General features: G+C 50.6%; 6 protein-coding genes across 6 annotated transcripts; 3 read left to right on the top strand and 3 right to left on the bottom strand.

Moving 5' to 3' along the window:
- Positions 1-147: 147 nt before the first annotated feature.
- P153DRAFT_365073 (uncharacterized protein) lies at positions 148-2,068 on the top strand. Its single transcript, XM_033667752.1, has one exon. The coding sequence runs from the start codon at positions 249-251 to the stop codon at positions 1,935-1,937; it is 1,689 nt and encodes a 562-aa protein (XP_033525878.1). The 5' UTR covers positions 148-248; the 3' UTR covers positions 1,938-2,068.
- A 1,706-nt stretch (positions 2,069-3,774) lies between these two features.
- On the top strand, positions 3,775-4,808 carry P153DRAFT_365071 (uncharacterized protein). Its single transcript, XM_033667751.1, has 4 exons — positions 3,775-4,246; positions 4,308-4,375; positions 4,445-4,566; positions 4,647-4,808. The coding sequence occupies exons 1-4, from the start codon at positions 4,060-4,062 to the stop codon at positions 4,771-4,773; spliced, it is 504 nt and encodes a 167-aa protein (XP_033525877.1). The 5' UTR covers positions 3,775-4,059; the 3' UTR covers positions 4,774-4,808.
- Positions 4,809-5,064: 256 nt separating this feature from the next.
- P153DRAFT_196566 (uncharacterized protein) lies at positions 5,065-6,983 on the bottom strand. Its single transcript, XM_033662464.1, has 4 exons — positions 6,341-6,983; positions 6,050-6,251; positions 5,502-5,977; positions 5,065-5,412 (listed from the first exon to the last, which is right to left on the bottom strand). Exons 1-4 carry the CDS (start codon positions 6,564-6,566, stop codon positions 5,129-5,131), a joined length of 1,188 nt encoding a protein of 395 aa, XP_033525876.1. The 5' UTR covers positions 6,567-6,983; the 3' UTR covers positions 5,065-5,128.
- A 417-nt stretch (positions 6,984-7,400) lies between these two features.
- P153DRAFT_383589 (alpha/beta-hydrolase) lies at positions 7,401-8,686 on the bottom strand (the record flags this gene model as incomplete). Its single annotated transcript, XM_033670248.1, has 2 exons — positions 7,401-7,552; positions 7,603-8,686. The coding sequence occupies 2 exons, from the start codon at positions 8,684-8,686 to the stop codon at positions 7,401-7,403; spliced, it is 1,236 nt and encodes a 411-aa protein (XP_033525875.1).
- Positions 8,687-9,012: 326 nt separating this feature from the next.
- Positions 9,013-10,555, top strand: P153DRAFT_365069 (uncharacterized protein). The gene is made up of 2 exons (XM_033667750.1): positions 9,013-9,611; positions 9,734-10,555. Exons 1-2 carry the CDS (start codon positions 9,273-9,275, stop codon positions 10,190-10,192), a joined length of 798 nt encoding a protein of 265 aa, XP_033525874.1. The 5' UTR covers positions 9,013-9,272; the 3' UTR covers positions 10,193-10,555.
- On the bottom strand, positions 10,380-13,346 carry P153DRAFT_286395 (uncharacterized protein; the record flags this gene model as incomplete). The annotated part of the gene is made up of 7 exons (XM_033663463.1): positions 10,380-10,621; positions 10,701-11,102; positions 11,157-11,551; positions 11,906-12,836; positions 12,893-13,049; positions 13,111-13,223; positions 13,274-13,346. The coding sequence occupies 7 exons, from the start codon at positions 13,344-13,346 to the stop codon at positions 10,380-10,382; spliced, it is 2,313 nt and encodes a 770-aa protein (XP_033525873.1).
- Positions 13,347-13,548: the final 202 nt, after the last annotated feature.

Here is a 13,548-nt window from a genome sequence, read left to right as displayed (position 1 = left end):
AACAGCTCATAGATTGATTAGGCTTTGCAATCAGTGGAGGTGTGGACTCCATGGCCCTTGCTGGATTGTATTCGAGGGCTCGGTCTATCAATCGTTTTCTGCCCAAAGCTCATGGTTTCATTGTGGACCACAAAGTACGTCAAGAGAGCACAGACGAAGCGGAATGGGTAGCGCAACAATTGCGCTCCAAGTGTGAGATACCTTGGTCTCAACTTCTCGATATGGGACGCTGATAGTGAGTAGTCGGTATGGAGGCTACAGTAATTCCCCTCTCATGGTCGGAAGGCTATGACATCCACGACGACAAGCGATTCGAGACAGATGCGCGCACTCTACGATATCAGGCATTAGGCAAAGCTTGTAAAGCGAACAAAGTATCATCCCTGTTAGTGGCACATCATGCAGACGATCAGGCCGAGACAGTCATGATGAGAATCATGAACAACCGGCTGCGGTCTGGGCTTCAGGCTATGCAGAGTGTGGAGTGGATCCCCGAGTGCTATGGGATATATGGAGTGCATCACAGCGGACAGAGGCAGGGACCAGATCCCTATCTTGATATTCCATTCCCGATCGAGAGAGGAGGGATTCGAATCTTGCGACCTTTGCTGAGGATCGAGAAATCGCGGCTGATAGCTACATGTGAGGAGCAAGGGGTAGCTTGGGCTGAGGACAAGACCAACTCGATCCAGACCCTCACAGCACGCAACGCTATCCGACATGTGATCAAGAACCACAAGCTACCAGCTGTCTTGAATGTCAAGTCACTTGTCGACATCTCGCTCAATATGCAGAAGCGTGTTGAGTCACACAAGGCACATGCCGAGAAGCTCTTTGATCAATGTCCCATCAAGATGGACATTCAGACTGGTTGTCTTCTTGTTCGCTTTCCACCGTTTGCCTCCTTGCTCAACCGCCTAATCAAGTCTGCCTCAGATATGAATGAAGCGAAAAACAATGCCTACTTTTTGGTGGAGCGAGTTGCCGAGCTTGTTACACCTAAACCCAAGGCTCCGCTCAGTCAACTTGCAGGCACTATCGAAAATATATATCCCGAGTTCCGAGATCCTGAAGATGAACTGGCACACTACAACGAAGCCCGCATGAAGAATTATTCCGTCTACAGCGTCTGGTGGCGTCTCTGGGATAAGGAGTCTCCCTTCGAAGATCAATATCTTGGAGACAATTTAAACGGTTCCTCGTCCAAATCGAGGGAATGGTTACTAACTCGTCAACCACTTGACACGGAGGAGAAGAGAAACCTAGCAAACCAAATCGTTTATCCCCCAGCACAGACCGTCTCCTCAACTTCAGTATCCAAACCTACCTGGCAGTTCTTCGACGGCCGCTATTGGATTCGGCTCCAAAACTACTCACAGGATACGCTCATCATGCGTATCTTCTCGAAGGAAGATCTACGTCATCTACCCTCTCCTCAGAAACCTGATATGACAAAATCTCCACTCAATGGCCTTCTCCCTGAACGCTTTATAACCGCCACTTTCAACCTTCTCAAACCCAGCGACGTGCGCTTCACGCTACCCGCAGTTTTTCGTAAGGATAGCACCACGGGTGAAGAAACACTTGTTGGGTTCCCAACTCTCAATGTTGGTATGGGAAGTCCTGGTGCGCCGCAGAGGGTTTGTGACTGGAATGTGCGTTACAAGAAGATCGACTTTGGACGGCGTTCTGCCGATGACATCATTGTGCCCGGGACGTCGAAGATGAACATCGTCACTGCTGAGAGGAGACAGCGTGGGGGTCACAAAGTTATCAAGCGACACAATGTTGTCATTGACGAGCCCAATGATCCGGTTCCAGGGTACAGGCGGGTCTCTGGTGATAAGGACACAATCGCGGAGAGGGATAAGTGGTGGCACAAGCAGCAGCAGCAGATACGACAAGACATGAAAGATGATGAAGTTGAGGGCTTATAGATCTTGGTGGAAGAGGGCAGGAAGAGAAGGGGTGGCAGACGGGGTCATTAAGGTACCTTTTGCGTTGAATACGAGATAAAGATAATTATATATAACCATGCCTGTATTCGTAGGGTAGCCGCTCCCGTCCCATGTGTACCATTTATCTCTTCACTCACTGTAGAGACCTGTCGATGAGTTGTTTTAGGGCTTGTGGTTCCAGATAAAATGTAAAGGGTAGCAGAACAGTGAAGGGACATTTCGCTGGTGTACTGTTTCAGCCTGGTCAGCAGATTTCTGCACTACGCCTTGCGCTCAGCTCTTCTCTATTCGGGCTTAGCTCGACATACCAGGGAGTCGTAAAAACGCCTTGCAGTCCGTGGAGATTCATCTGGTATGGGAGCGGTGAGGAGGCCAGGAAAAGACCACCCGATCAATAGCACACATCGACACACAGAACGTCATCGAAGCTAACAAGGCTGAGTATTCAATCTGGTTCATCTGTTTACTTAAGATAGATAGCCTGTTCTCGAGTATGTTGATCAAAGGTTGCGTCGAAAATTGTCACTCCACTTGATTGCGGAACATACCATACAACTGCAGGTCAAGAACTTCAACGATAATTTCATATCGCGAAGCTGTCACGCAAGAACTGTTATTCTTTCAACCAGCTCTGTTCAAGAGTGGAGTCATGGACCTTTCCGAGACTCATTCGCTCATCGACCACGCAATGAGTTCTGGCTTGAGTGGATATGTCCCTGAGACCGTTGAGCAAACATCAGGGAGTCAGGTTAAGAGCAATGAGGACTGCACAGACATCGTTGTTTATGTATTCGCCGACAATACCTGTCTCGATGATCAGCTCCATTTGAAGACAGTGGAAGAGCTTCAAGACTTCAGCAACAACTGGACAAGCGAGTCCGGAAACGACTTTCTGTTACTGATGGAAGACGCCTCTATCAAAGCTATCGAAAAATATTTTCTCTTCCTTGCACGACTGGCAAGTCGGCATCTGTCACTCCTCCGTACTCTATGACTGCCAAGCCTCGGAGACACAAGCGTAATTATTGGCCACTGCTCTGGGAGTACGTAAAAATAATTACCAGACCCAAAGCAAACCCCGAAGATCGCGACTTCGAACGTGCTAGCTCCCCTGGCTCCACTGCCTGGGATTATACTGTACTTCGAAGAGGATGTAGCTCGGCTTACCAAGCAGGTAGCTAAGCTGAGCTGTATCCTCCCTCTCGGTTAGTCGGGAAAGCCGGAATTAGGCCTTGCAACATGATGCAAAATCCAGCACGTATGCGCAGGGTTGGAGATACTTGTTAAGGTCAGAATTGACAGTACTGATAATTTCATATCACTTGAGTATTTTAGAAATGTAAATATCTCTGTTTAGGTTGGTAGCTGGGTGGTATTTTGTATGATGTTGGTTCGAGGTACAGTAGGCTTAATTCCGGCTTTCCCGACTAACCGAGAGCCTCCCTCTCATGATGCAGAATAACCCGGATGTAAGCATGTAAGCCCAAAGGCCCAAGCGCGCCCGCCGCAGATGAACACCAATTGAATCTTGATTGAATAGCTAAAACTACATCTTGTTTCGCAGTTTTGTAACCTATATTTTTGTGCAACAATTAGAAGTTTCTAATGTATTGGAAACACCAAATATATAGTGGTTTGTGTAGAGTCGAACAATTTGGCTGGGTAGTGCTAAGCTCAAGCTTACATCCGGGTTATTCTGCATCATGAGAGCCTCCTCGGCTGGGCGACGCTCGGACCATGGACGCCTTGCGGCTCGGGCCGAAGTTTAGCCACCTCGGCGATGTAGCTCTCGAGATAATCAGGCATCCAAAGGCATCCAAAGGCAACCTCAAAACCCACTGCGAATCCACAACAAGAGGAATAATGTCGTCTTTAGGTCTTACCGCCGCACTGCACATCCACAATGTATTGCTTCTCATGCAAGTCATCAATCATACGGCGTAGAACCCGGACTAAGTAAAGGCTAATTGATCTGTTCGTGCGACCCTTTGATCAGGTCCAGCAGTATAAGTAGGTAGTTATGGTTGTTCGCCGTCTTTATCTCTCTACCCAGATATCCACATATCTACACCTTCTCCATTGTTAGCATCTAATCAGCACAATGGTTCAACTCCTCCCTTACGTCGCCTCTCTCCTAGCCCTCGGTCAGGCTGTAGCTGCTGCCAAGGCAGTTACATCCTTTTCAGAATGGGTTGATGGCATCATTGAGAATCCCGATGGTGATAACATGACACCCGAGGAGGTCGTCGCTGCCTTTCAGAGTGGGCAATTCAGCACTCCACCATCAGGTATTTTCATTGTCTGATCCGTATTGTGCCTATATGAAGACTAATATTGACGTACATGTAGCGAAGCTCAGTCGTAGCTTGTACCAAAAGCGCGCGACTTGCTATGAGCAACCGAACACTGATTGTCTTGTATGTAAAACGAACCAATTACCCAGGAAAACAGTCGAGTAGTTTCATTAACATCGGTCCGTTCAACAGATTACAGATGCTGTTGCATGCATCAACACCGTCGCCCGCAAAACCAACTGCCTCAACGATTATCTGCAGTGCCAGATCAATACTGCCGCATTGACGACTGACGGTACACCAAACTCTTCATGGTAAGCATCCCTATTAAAGAACTAGAGACTCCCGAAAACTAAGACGGATGATGTGAAACTAACGTTCAATCTTGTTGCAGTAACGACGTCGCCCGTGGCGCAGGGTTTATTCTGGATGCTTGCGTTGTTTCAGGTAGTGATAGGGTGCAAGGGTCGGAATTCGCATATGGAAATGGAGCAGAGCTGGTGCGACTTCGACGACCTTAGTTATGGGTAGAGAGCATATTAAGATTGTACTTCGCTATTCTGTTATCAAGAGAGTATACAACGTTGCTCCTAGAAAGACACTTACCTTGTTACGAATGTGAAACGAAGAGAGACAGCGTTCTTCAATGGCGCCATCTGACCTTCTAGGCGACAAGCCTGCGGCATGCGCGTTGCTTGGAATATCGACGCAACTTTGCTTCCAATCCGCAAATATGCTGCACCAATGAATGTATCGCGCAAAGTCCCAAGTTCTTTGCTCCTGTCTTCCACAGCAATCACAAACAAGCAGCTCACTAATAAACTCATGACGTGTCATTATTTCCAATTGAATGTAGTGTTTGGAAAATGACAACATCTATAGCCCTCCACCATGCCGGTCCCCAGATGTAGCCACGCTCATATCCTCTACCACTGAACTTTTCCGCTTATCATGCAGAGTCTCCAGTGCCTCCACATGCACAACCGCACATTCCCGGGGCGCACAGTCCCCCGTAATAAATTGTACGCTATCTATAGAGCGCAAGCTGCGCACACGAGTAAGCGAGGCGTTACTTGATCCCTCGACCTGACGGGATGGGTCAACATCAGGATCCGCCGACGAGAATGTCAGCCAGTGGATGACCAGCACATCCCAGAAGACTGTCTCATATTAGCTTCGTGTTTTTGACTAGTGGAACGAATTGCCTGAACGGTTGAGAGTATCGGGTGAAAGAAAGAAAAGAACTTACCATCGACCAAGCAAATCGTCAAACAAACCATACCTAGCTCCTGACCTTTGGTAACCATGAATTGTATCATATTCGCCGCCATGGGAATCTCAATGAGCAAGCTCCCAATGAGACTCTTCCACAACAATGCTTTGAGGCTCTTCTGCACGGCCGTCTTGTTCTGTGGTAGATGCGCAATCCCCTGCGCGGGCACGTCGTGGTCCGCTAGGACGGGTCGTAATAGGTAGATGAACACGCTCGTCAGTACAAAGTCGGTGAATATGTTGACAGCAACAGTGGGGATTGACGCGGCGCCGTTGATGCCAAAGTGGCATCGCTCTCCCAACATCTGCGTGATGGGATGGACAAACACATTTATGCTAACGGCCGAGTACATGACGACGACCATGACCATGCACGAGAGGTAGATGGGGTCTTCCCTGCGCCGATAGAAGGGCTTTCGCACCACATGAATGCGTTCGACGAGGAACGTGTAGCTATTTTAAACGCGTTAGTTTATCGTCGAAGTGAAAACAAACTTGAACCATAACTTTAGGAAGGCATCTTACATGAGGGCTTTAATACTGATATAGTATATTAGGCATACCCAAGTCCCCACCATGCAGAGCTGGTGGCTGTACAGCCCCTGGCCAGCGACCAAACTCGCAGCGCAGATTGTGTATAGCAGGACGAGTATGTAGAGTGCGATGACAAGCACAGTCATAATATTCCGTCGTCGCATGCATTCTCTTAGCTTGCTGAATCTGGAGCCTGTGTGGCGTATGTCAGTTTGGATTTGGAAAAACACAAGCAGAATAGGATAGAATGAAATTTGAAGAGAAGGAAAATTCAACACGCACCTATCAACCCCGACAAAATCATCATGCACACCAACGACAGCACAGTGAAGAGCGTTCGATCAGATGCAGGCTCCCCCGCCGTGATTTGAATTTTCTCATCGTCTCGAGCACCAAGGTACCGCGACTTGTCTAAAGGCGAAGCCTGAGCCGCGCGAGCAATCCCGCTCACCAGCAAAACCCGCGACCAACTCTGCATGCTCGTCGTCATCGTCATCATCATCGTCATCTTTATCTTGCTCTTAAAAAACGCAAATGCAGAACAATGAACGCTTTATGTAAAATACGAGTTTGAGAAACGAAACGTGAAAGATGAGGCGGTGCAAAAGACGAGGCGGTGGGAACGAGGCGGTGGGTCCGGAAAGAAAACCAGCTTACCGCACCTCACTCTTTAACAACTACACTGATGCAGCCGTCCGTAAAAATGATGTATAGTAATACCTCACTCGCATGCCCGCTCTGCGAGAGTCCCAGCGTCGGGCGAGTTGCTTTTGCGTACAAAGTTTCAGGGCGTATGCAAAAGTGATACTGTTGCTCATGCGTTAGGTGAAGCAACGGGGTGGCACTATCAACCGCTGGGGTGCAGATCAGCCGCGTTGCATTGCGGAGTAATTTCCGACTGGCGTTTCGACATGACTGATCGACAGACCTGGCAGATCAGGGTTTTGACCGCTGGGAGAATGGAGGTTCTATTGGAGGTAGCCCTGGCACGCTCCTGTGGTGACAGGGTTACACTGTATTTACGTTTCTACGGGTGAGCGGAAGTGTTGGGATTGTTTGGATGGATATATGGATCGACGCGTGTATTAGGACTTGGACCAGTATCCCCATCATGAGCTAGGATGGAATTGACTCAAGATTTATCGGGGAACTTCGAACCGTGCCACGGTTCGATCGTCAATCGTCAGTCCCGCGGGAGTCGGCATTGTTTCCTTGCTGATAAGAATAGATATCCAGGGTTGAACATCCCTGGGTGATAACATGTAGAGAATAGGTGATTGCTGCAGGAGGCATTTCGCCATCAATCGCATCATTATTGAAACGATGTAGTTGTACTTTGAACTTACGCCTGATACCCATTTTGACTTGGAATAACACCAAAACACGGCCCCCCTTTCTTGAACATCTTCTGCAGATCCTCTGCGATAACATCTGGTCTCTCCCACGCTGCAAAGTGTCCTCCCTTATCGTTGTCACTCTCATAAACGACTGGACCTAAACATGGTCAATAAACGCCAACGGTTCACGCTGTGTCAAACACTCACCCATCGTTTTCCCCCAGATCTTTGGAACACAACTCAATTCTCTGGGGAAATGCGCTAGTCCTAGTTTCACCGTATCAACCCATTGGCTCGCGCGGTCCCTGTTTGGTACCTGTTCTGTCGGATTGTGCTGCGCTTCGTAGTAGATGCGCACGTGTGCATTTGGCCCCGCAGTACTGAACCAATATATGCTCACCCACGTCAGAATCTCCTCATCCGACCAGGGATACGCGTCAGTCCAGTCGACCAGCTTCTCGTAGATCCATGCGAGCAGGGCCACGGGGCTGTCAGCGAAGGCGTATGAGATGGTCTGAGGTTTCGTCGACTGCAAGATGCGGTATGCCTGGCCTTGGTCGATGAACCAGTTTGAGCGATCGATACCGCGCTGTTCAGCATCCGTGTACGGTGTGATTGCGTGTTGTAGGGCAAGTGCTGGCTGAGAAGAGAACGTGGGAGGTTGTGCGCGAACCATGTTTATATGATTTGCCAGAACGTGATCCGGGTACAGAATACTCATTATGCGCGTGATGTAGAATCCCCAGTCGCCACCTTGAGTAACATATTTCGCATAGCCCAGGTCTTGCATCAAACGGTGACATGTCTCCGCATACTGTGATAGAGCAAAACCGGGTTTCGTAATCTTTTGGCTGAAGCCAAAGTTTGGGAGGGAAGGCGCTATGATGTGGAATGCAGGACTTCCTTCACTCTCGCCAGCTTCCAGCAACGGGAGTAACTTGGAGACTTCGATGAAGGAACCAGGCCATCCATGGCAGAAAAGCAAAGGTATGGCGTTGGGATTTGAGCTCTTTTTCCACACAAAATGCACGTCGATGGCACCGAAGCCCTCAACCTCTACTTTCTTTCGAAAGTTGGGGAGTTGGTTGAGACTTGCTTCTACTTTGCGCCAGGAGAAGGCTGTCTCCCAGTATTTCGCTAACCGTTTTACATCCGCTAGAGGCGAGCCGTAAGGCCATTGTGAGGGGGTGTCCAACTCATCAGGATAGTCTGCATCAGACAATTTTCTCTTCAGTTTCTCAATAGCAGAATCCTGAACTGATATCGTGTATGGTTCTGGCGGGGTCGCCATTGTACTGTAAATGCGAGTAAACGGTTGAGCGACTCTGAGGTTGGGGATAGTAAGATTGAAAAAAGGTAACAAGACAGCCCTCGGAAAGCCGTCCGCCTTTATATCTAAGGCATACTAATGGTGCAGAGGCTTTACCCCTCATTCGTATTTCAAATCGGCTATTAGGTATTTCGGACGACATCATCAACTACAACTCACTCATCGTGAATAAGCAGGCTACCAAAAATAACTACTTACGTCATACCTCCTGTATTATGGCTGCTTCCAAAGATTTCATATTCCAAGACCAGCTGGGGCAGCAGCGCGATCAAGATAGCAACTGGTCCTAAGAAAAGTCGGCGGATTCCTCACTACTGTCAAGTATGTGACATTGGGCCTCAAGATCAATGAAGGTGTGATTTAGGGACCGGCAATGAAGCTCAGGGCTGAAGAAGCGAGTCGATAGAACAGAACGCGTAGGAATCGCGTAAAAGATCGCGGAGATCGCACTAGCCCCACCAACCAATCACACTCCCCTCCAGCAACCTTACTTACCCTCACTCATCATCAGTCAACTCTCAGCTTCACCAGTCATCAGCCACCAAACATGACAAACCTCACCACCTTACCACCCGAGATTCTCTTCACCATCCTCTCCTTTGCCTCCCCCTCGGGAGTAACAACAGCCAAGGCACCCGTCCACCCTTTCAACACTATCGCAGCGACCAACAAATACCTCTACACCATTGTAGAAGAATACACCCGTGGCCTCCTCAAACAACACACCGGATTTACGCCCCCCAAGTCGTCCAAAACTTTCACCTGCCGCAAGAAATGGGTCGAAGGCACGTGCCAGGTGTGCAAGAAAAGCAGCAAGAGACGGGCGACATTGAATCGTGTTTTCACGTGTTGTCGGACGTGTGACAGGAAGTGTTTTCCGAAATTGGTGAGTTTGAAATCGGTTGTGTATTGAACTGTGTGGATTGATTCAGAGGGATGAGAAGCCGTCTGATCCTTTCAATTGACATACAATATCGAACCCATCCACAAAACCTAACGTGCATACAGACAATGACCCAAGCCCGAGAAATCCACAACCTCTCAAAACTAGACCTCTTCACGCCAAACCGCCTGCACCCGTCTCTCCCGCCCCTAGCAGTAGGTGAAGTCGCTTCCATGGGCGGAACCGCCACCATGATCAGCGAGGCCGACATCATTACGCGACGCGAATTGATCCACAGTCGCCTAGGCGAGGTAAACAGCACGGATGCCGTGTATTTGCGGCGGCGGTGTGCGGCACATGAACGGCTCATTGCACATATGGATATTCTCTATAACTGTCGGTATAGGACGTGGGCGGCTGCGCGCAGGTTTGTAAAGAAGGATTCTGGAGAGGAGTCTACGCGGTGCAAGAGTATGTTGACGAAGGAGAGTAGGGAGGAGTATGTGGAGAAGGGGCTGTGGAAGGAGTGGGCGGCTATGAGAATGGGTGGTTCGTCTGAGGAGGATGCGGTTGACATTGGTTGAGATTGCTTGCTTGTAGTTGTGTGGATATCACATAGGTGTGAAAAGTCTTGCCCCACGCCCATTCAATACTCGCGTTGCTCGTTGATTGTTACTTATCTGATGGTTATCGTCCAGTTCGCACTCAACGAGAACCCCGCCACGCAACACTACCCTCTTCAAGATGAGAGTAAAGCGTGCCTTCGACAGCTCAGCGTCCCAACGGCCCTGCGTTAGCCATGCCTCCACTCCGTCTCGACGTCTTGCCCCCGAGCGCAAAGGCGCCCATGTTCCTTGAAGCATTGCCGCCAAGGGGCTGTCTTGTGATCGGCGAAGCTTGGTATGGGGGACCGATGTCCGGGTTTCGGAAAGCGTTCTGACGTGTTCCGCCGAGAGTTGGTAGCCGGCTTGAACGAGATTGACCTTGCGACGGTGTGCCAAGTGGGGCGGATTCTGCGAGAAGTCAGCAATGCTTTACTTGAAGATGCTACCCGCTTGACAAAATGTGAGAGCCAGCTCGGGATAGACTTACGGCCGGTATGGGCTCTGCTACCCAACCCACGCCCTTGCAATTGAGACGCGTACATAGGACCGAGTCCGACGCCACCACGCTGCTGGCCACTGCTACCAGAGCTTCCGCTTCCTGCTCGGTTGTGCTGTCGTCTGCTTTGCTGATTGCCTACACCCATCAGGTTGAAGTTCGCGGAACCGGTTCGTGCGCCTGGTACCCGATCGATGAAGCGGTCACCACGAGCAGTTTGGATGGTCATCTCGGCCTCGTCGCCTGCGGCGTTGGCAACGTGCGATGCCATGACTTGCGCTTTCAACGTTTGGTAGAGATTCTGGGCTTGTTGATGTGCTCTAGCCTTCTTTTGAAAGGCGTCGCTGAGCTCGTGATTGTTCGCCTCGAGGGTTGTTTGCTCAGCCTGCATAGCTGTGCACCATGTTAGGTTCAACATCTATAATTCGAGGTGTTGTTAGAACACACCCTGCATTCTGTCTTGTAACAACTTAATCTGTGAGTTCGCATCGTGTATGAGATGGTCCATTTGCTGGCTGAGTGTGGTGTACTTTTCGGACAATCCTTTCGCGAGATGTTCCTGATAGATGATTTCCTGCGATGTTTGGTAGCTGTGAAATGCTAGACCTCTGCTTGCACACTCCATGATGATTGTAGGGCTGAGACCGCTCAATACACTCGTCTTGTAGTCCTCAGACGGCATAAGATCGGCGACAACTACGTCGTCGTTGTTCTGGAGCGAAGCATTGCATGCTGGACACGTTCTGTGTGCATTTGACGATCTCGAAAGGCCAGTAACGTCGGCGCAGTTTGTGCAGAAGACATGGCTCGGTGAGGTCAGCAACCGCAGTTTGGAATTCAGGCTTGCCGTGACAAACCAACCTGCAAGTGGTGACGACGGCACGTTCGTGGAGCTGCGCCCGACACTTGAGGTCGTTACACCGGAGTACAAATTCCATTCTTTGGAGGTTGAAGTGAGAGGGGAGTGGTGACAGGAGTTCATGGATGGAGAAGGCACGATGCAGCCCTGCGCTAAACACGTGAACACGCGAGTCGCTCAGTGGGGTAGGAGCGCATACGAAGTACGCGTTACTGTCAATACAACCTAGAATGTATTGGAGCGCTGGTATCATATCTCGTCGCATCGATCCTATTTGGCACGAAATCTTCAAGAAGCGACTGGGGTTCTCCGCTTCCATTTCCGATGCGGCCGGTACTATCGGTCATCCTTATCAGGCTTTCGTCTCTGTCTTGTACTCTTTTTCCCTGGCAGAGCCGTCTCATCTTCCTCTTCGTCGCGCCCCTTCACGAGGCTCTGGTCAAGACTCCATTCCTCGGCGTCGTACCAGTCTTCTCCATCGCTCATCTCACCCACATGTGCTTCAGCTTTGGCCCACTTGAAAACGTCCTGCCTCATACGGTCGGCTTGTAGCATTCCTTGATAGAGGTCAGATGTTATTCTCGCAACCTCCTCCTGCTTCTGTACATAGGCCATGAGCGCGATGCGCGCGTCCTCGGCCTCATTAGCTGGTAGGCCAAAATCGCAGTCGGGTAGTGAATCGATTGAGAACGTAAAAAGCGGATGTACTAGATTCACATCGCTCGAGGGTGAGAGGGGAGGTGATGGTGTCGAGGTTGCGTGTGCGCGAGCGCGTGTCGTCATGCGGTGCGCGGTTCGCGATGTGGCATCAGAAGCATCGTCGCCAGCAGGGGAGTCGCCGTTCTCGTGCGCTTGCTCTGTGTCTACGTTGTGAGATGTACCGTTCGTTACAGGTCCTCTACCGTTTGTGCCGTTGTCCTGAGGAGCCCCATTGGACTGCCCTGCATCTTCCATATTCACGTCTGTGTCGCTGCCAGTCGTGTTCTGGATCCCGTTGTACGAAGCCTGTTGGGATTCCGAGTTTGTGCCGTTGGCCCAGGGTTCCTGAAACGGCGCATTGTTCATAGCTGCCAAAGCAGCAGGCGCAAATGTAGAGTCGCCTTGTAGCTTGGTGAGCAGGCCTTTTGCGCGCGATATCGTGACCTGTTCCTTCCTCGAGAGTGTGCCCGCTTCGTTTGCCAGGTTGGTGAGGTGTTTGGATGTGTAAACGACGCTCATAGACGGGTGAGTCGCCAAATCAGCGGCGGAAGTTAGCGGCGCAAGGAGATCTGCAGGCTCGTATCAGTCTATCGCTCCTTACACCCGCGCGTGTTGGTCCACATACTCTCTAAGTGTATGTCCCCGTATGGATTCTCTTCGACCGCTTCCAGATCATCCTCGTCCTCGTATTCGTCTTCGTGTTCGACAATGTCGCCGTCGGGATCGAATCGCGTGGGGTTGCGCTGCAGGATGGATCTGTGGTAGCCGGCGTGCTCGACGCGCTGTAGGCGGTCAGTCTTTGGGCGAAGCGTACTGTGAGCGGCGCAAAAGTCGGGGACGCACCTTCTTGTACGGACGAGGGTCAGACAGAAAGTCTGGGTCGCTGGCGCGCGCGTACCGTGTCTTGCGCTTCAAATCTTGTCTAAATGGCGAGTCTGCTGCGTCTTCTGTGTCCGCTACGGGGGTCAGCCCATCTCAATGCTGGGGAGCGCGGGCTGGCTCTCACAGTCGTCTCTGCGCAACAGCTTCCTCTTCATGCCAAAGATGGTGTCGATGATCTGCTGCTGCTGGCCTGCCATGGCGACGACGAGGTGCTGGACAGCTCCAGTACAAAGTTGGCCGAGTCGTCGAGGAGCGTATGGGAGTGCCAAGTCTCCCAGGGAGGATGCGAGTTCGAAGCGGGCTGAGAGCAGCTGGGATTATGCGGGTGTTGCGGTGGGGAAGAATGGAGGGACGTGAGCGAGGTGTTCGCGCAAGTGTGTGGGAGCTGGAGCTGGAGAG

Source organism: Dothidotthia symphoricarpi, assembly GCF_010015815.1.
Source record: "Dothidotthia symphoricarpi CBS 119687 unplaced genomic scaffold P153scaffold_6, whole genome shotgun sequence".
NCBI lineage: Eukaryota > Fungi > Ascomycota > Dothideomycetes > Pleosporales > Dothidotthiaceae > Dothidotthia > Dothidotthia symphoricarpi.
This window is presented reverse-complemented; position numbering and strand designations above follow the sequence as displayed.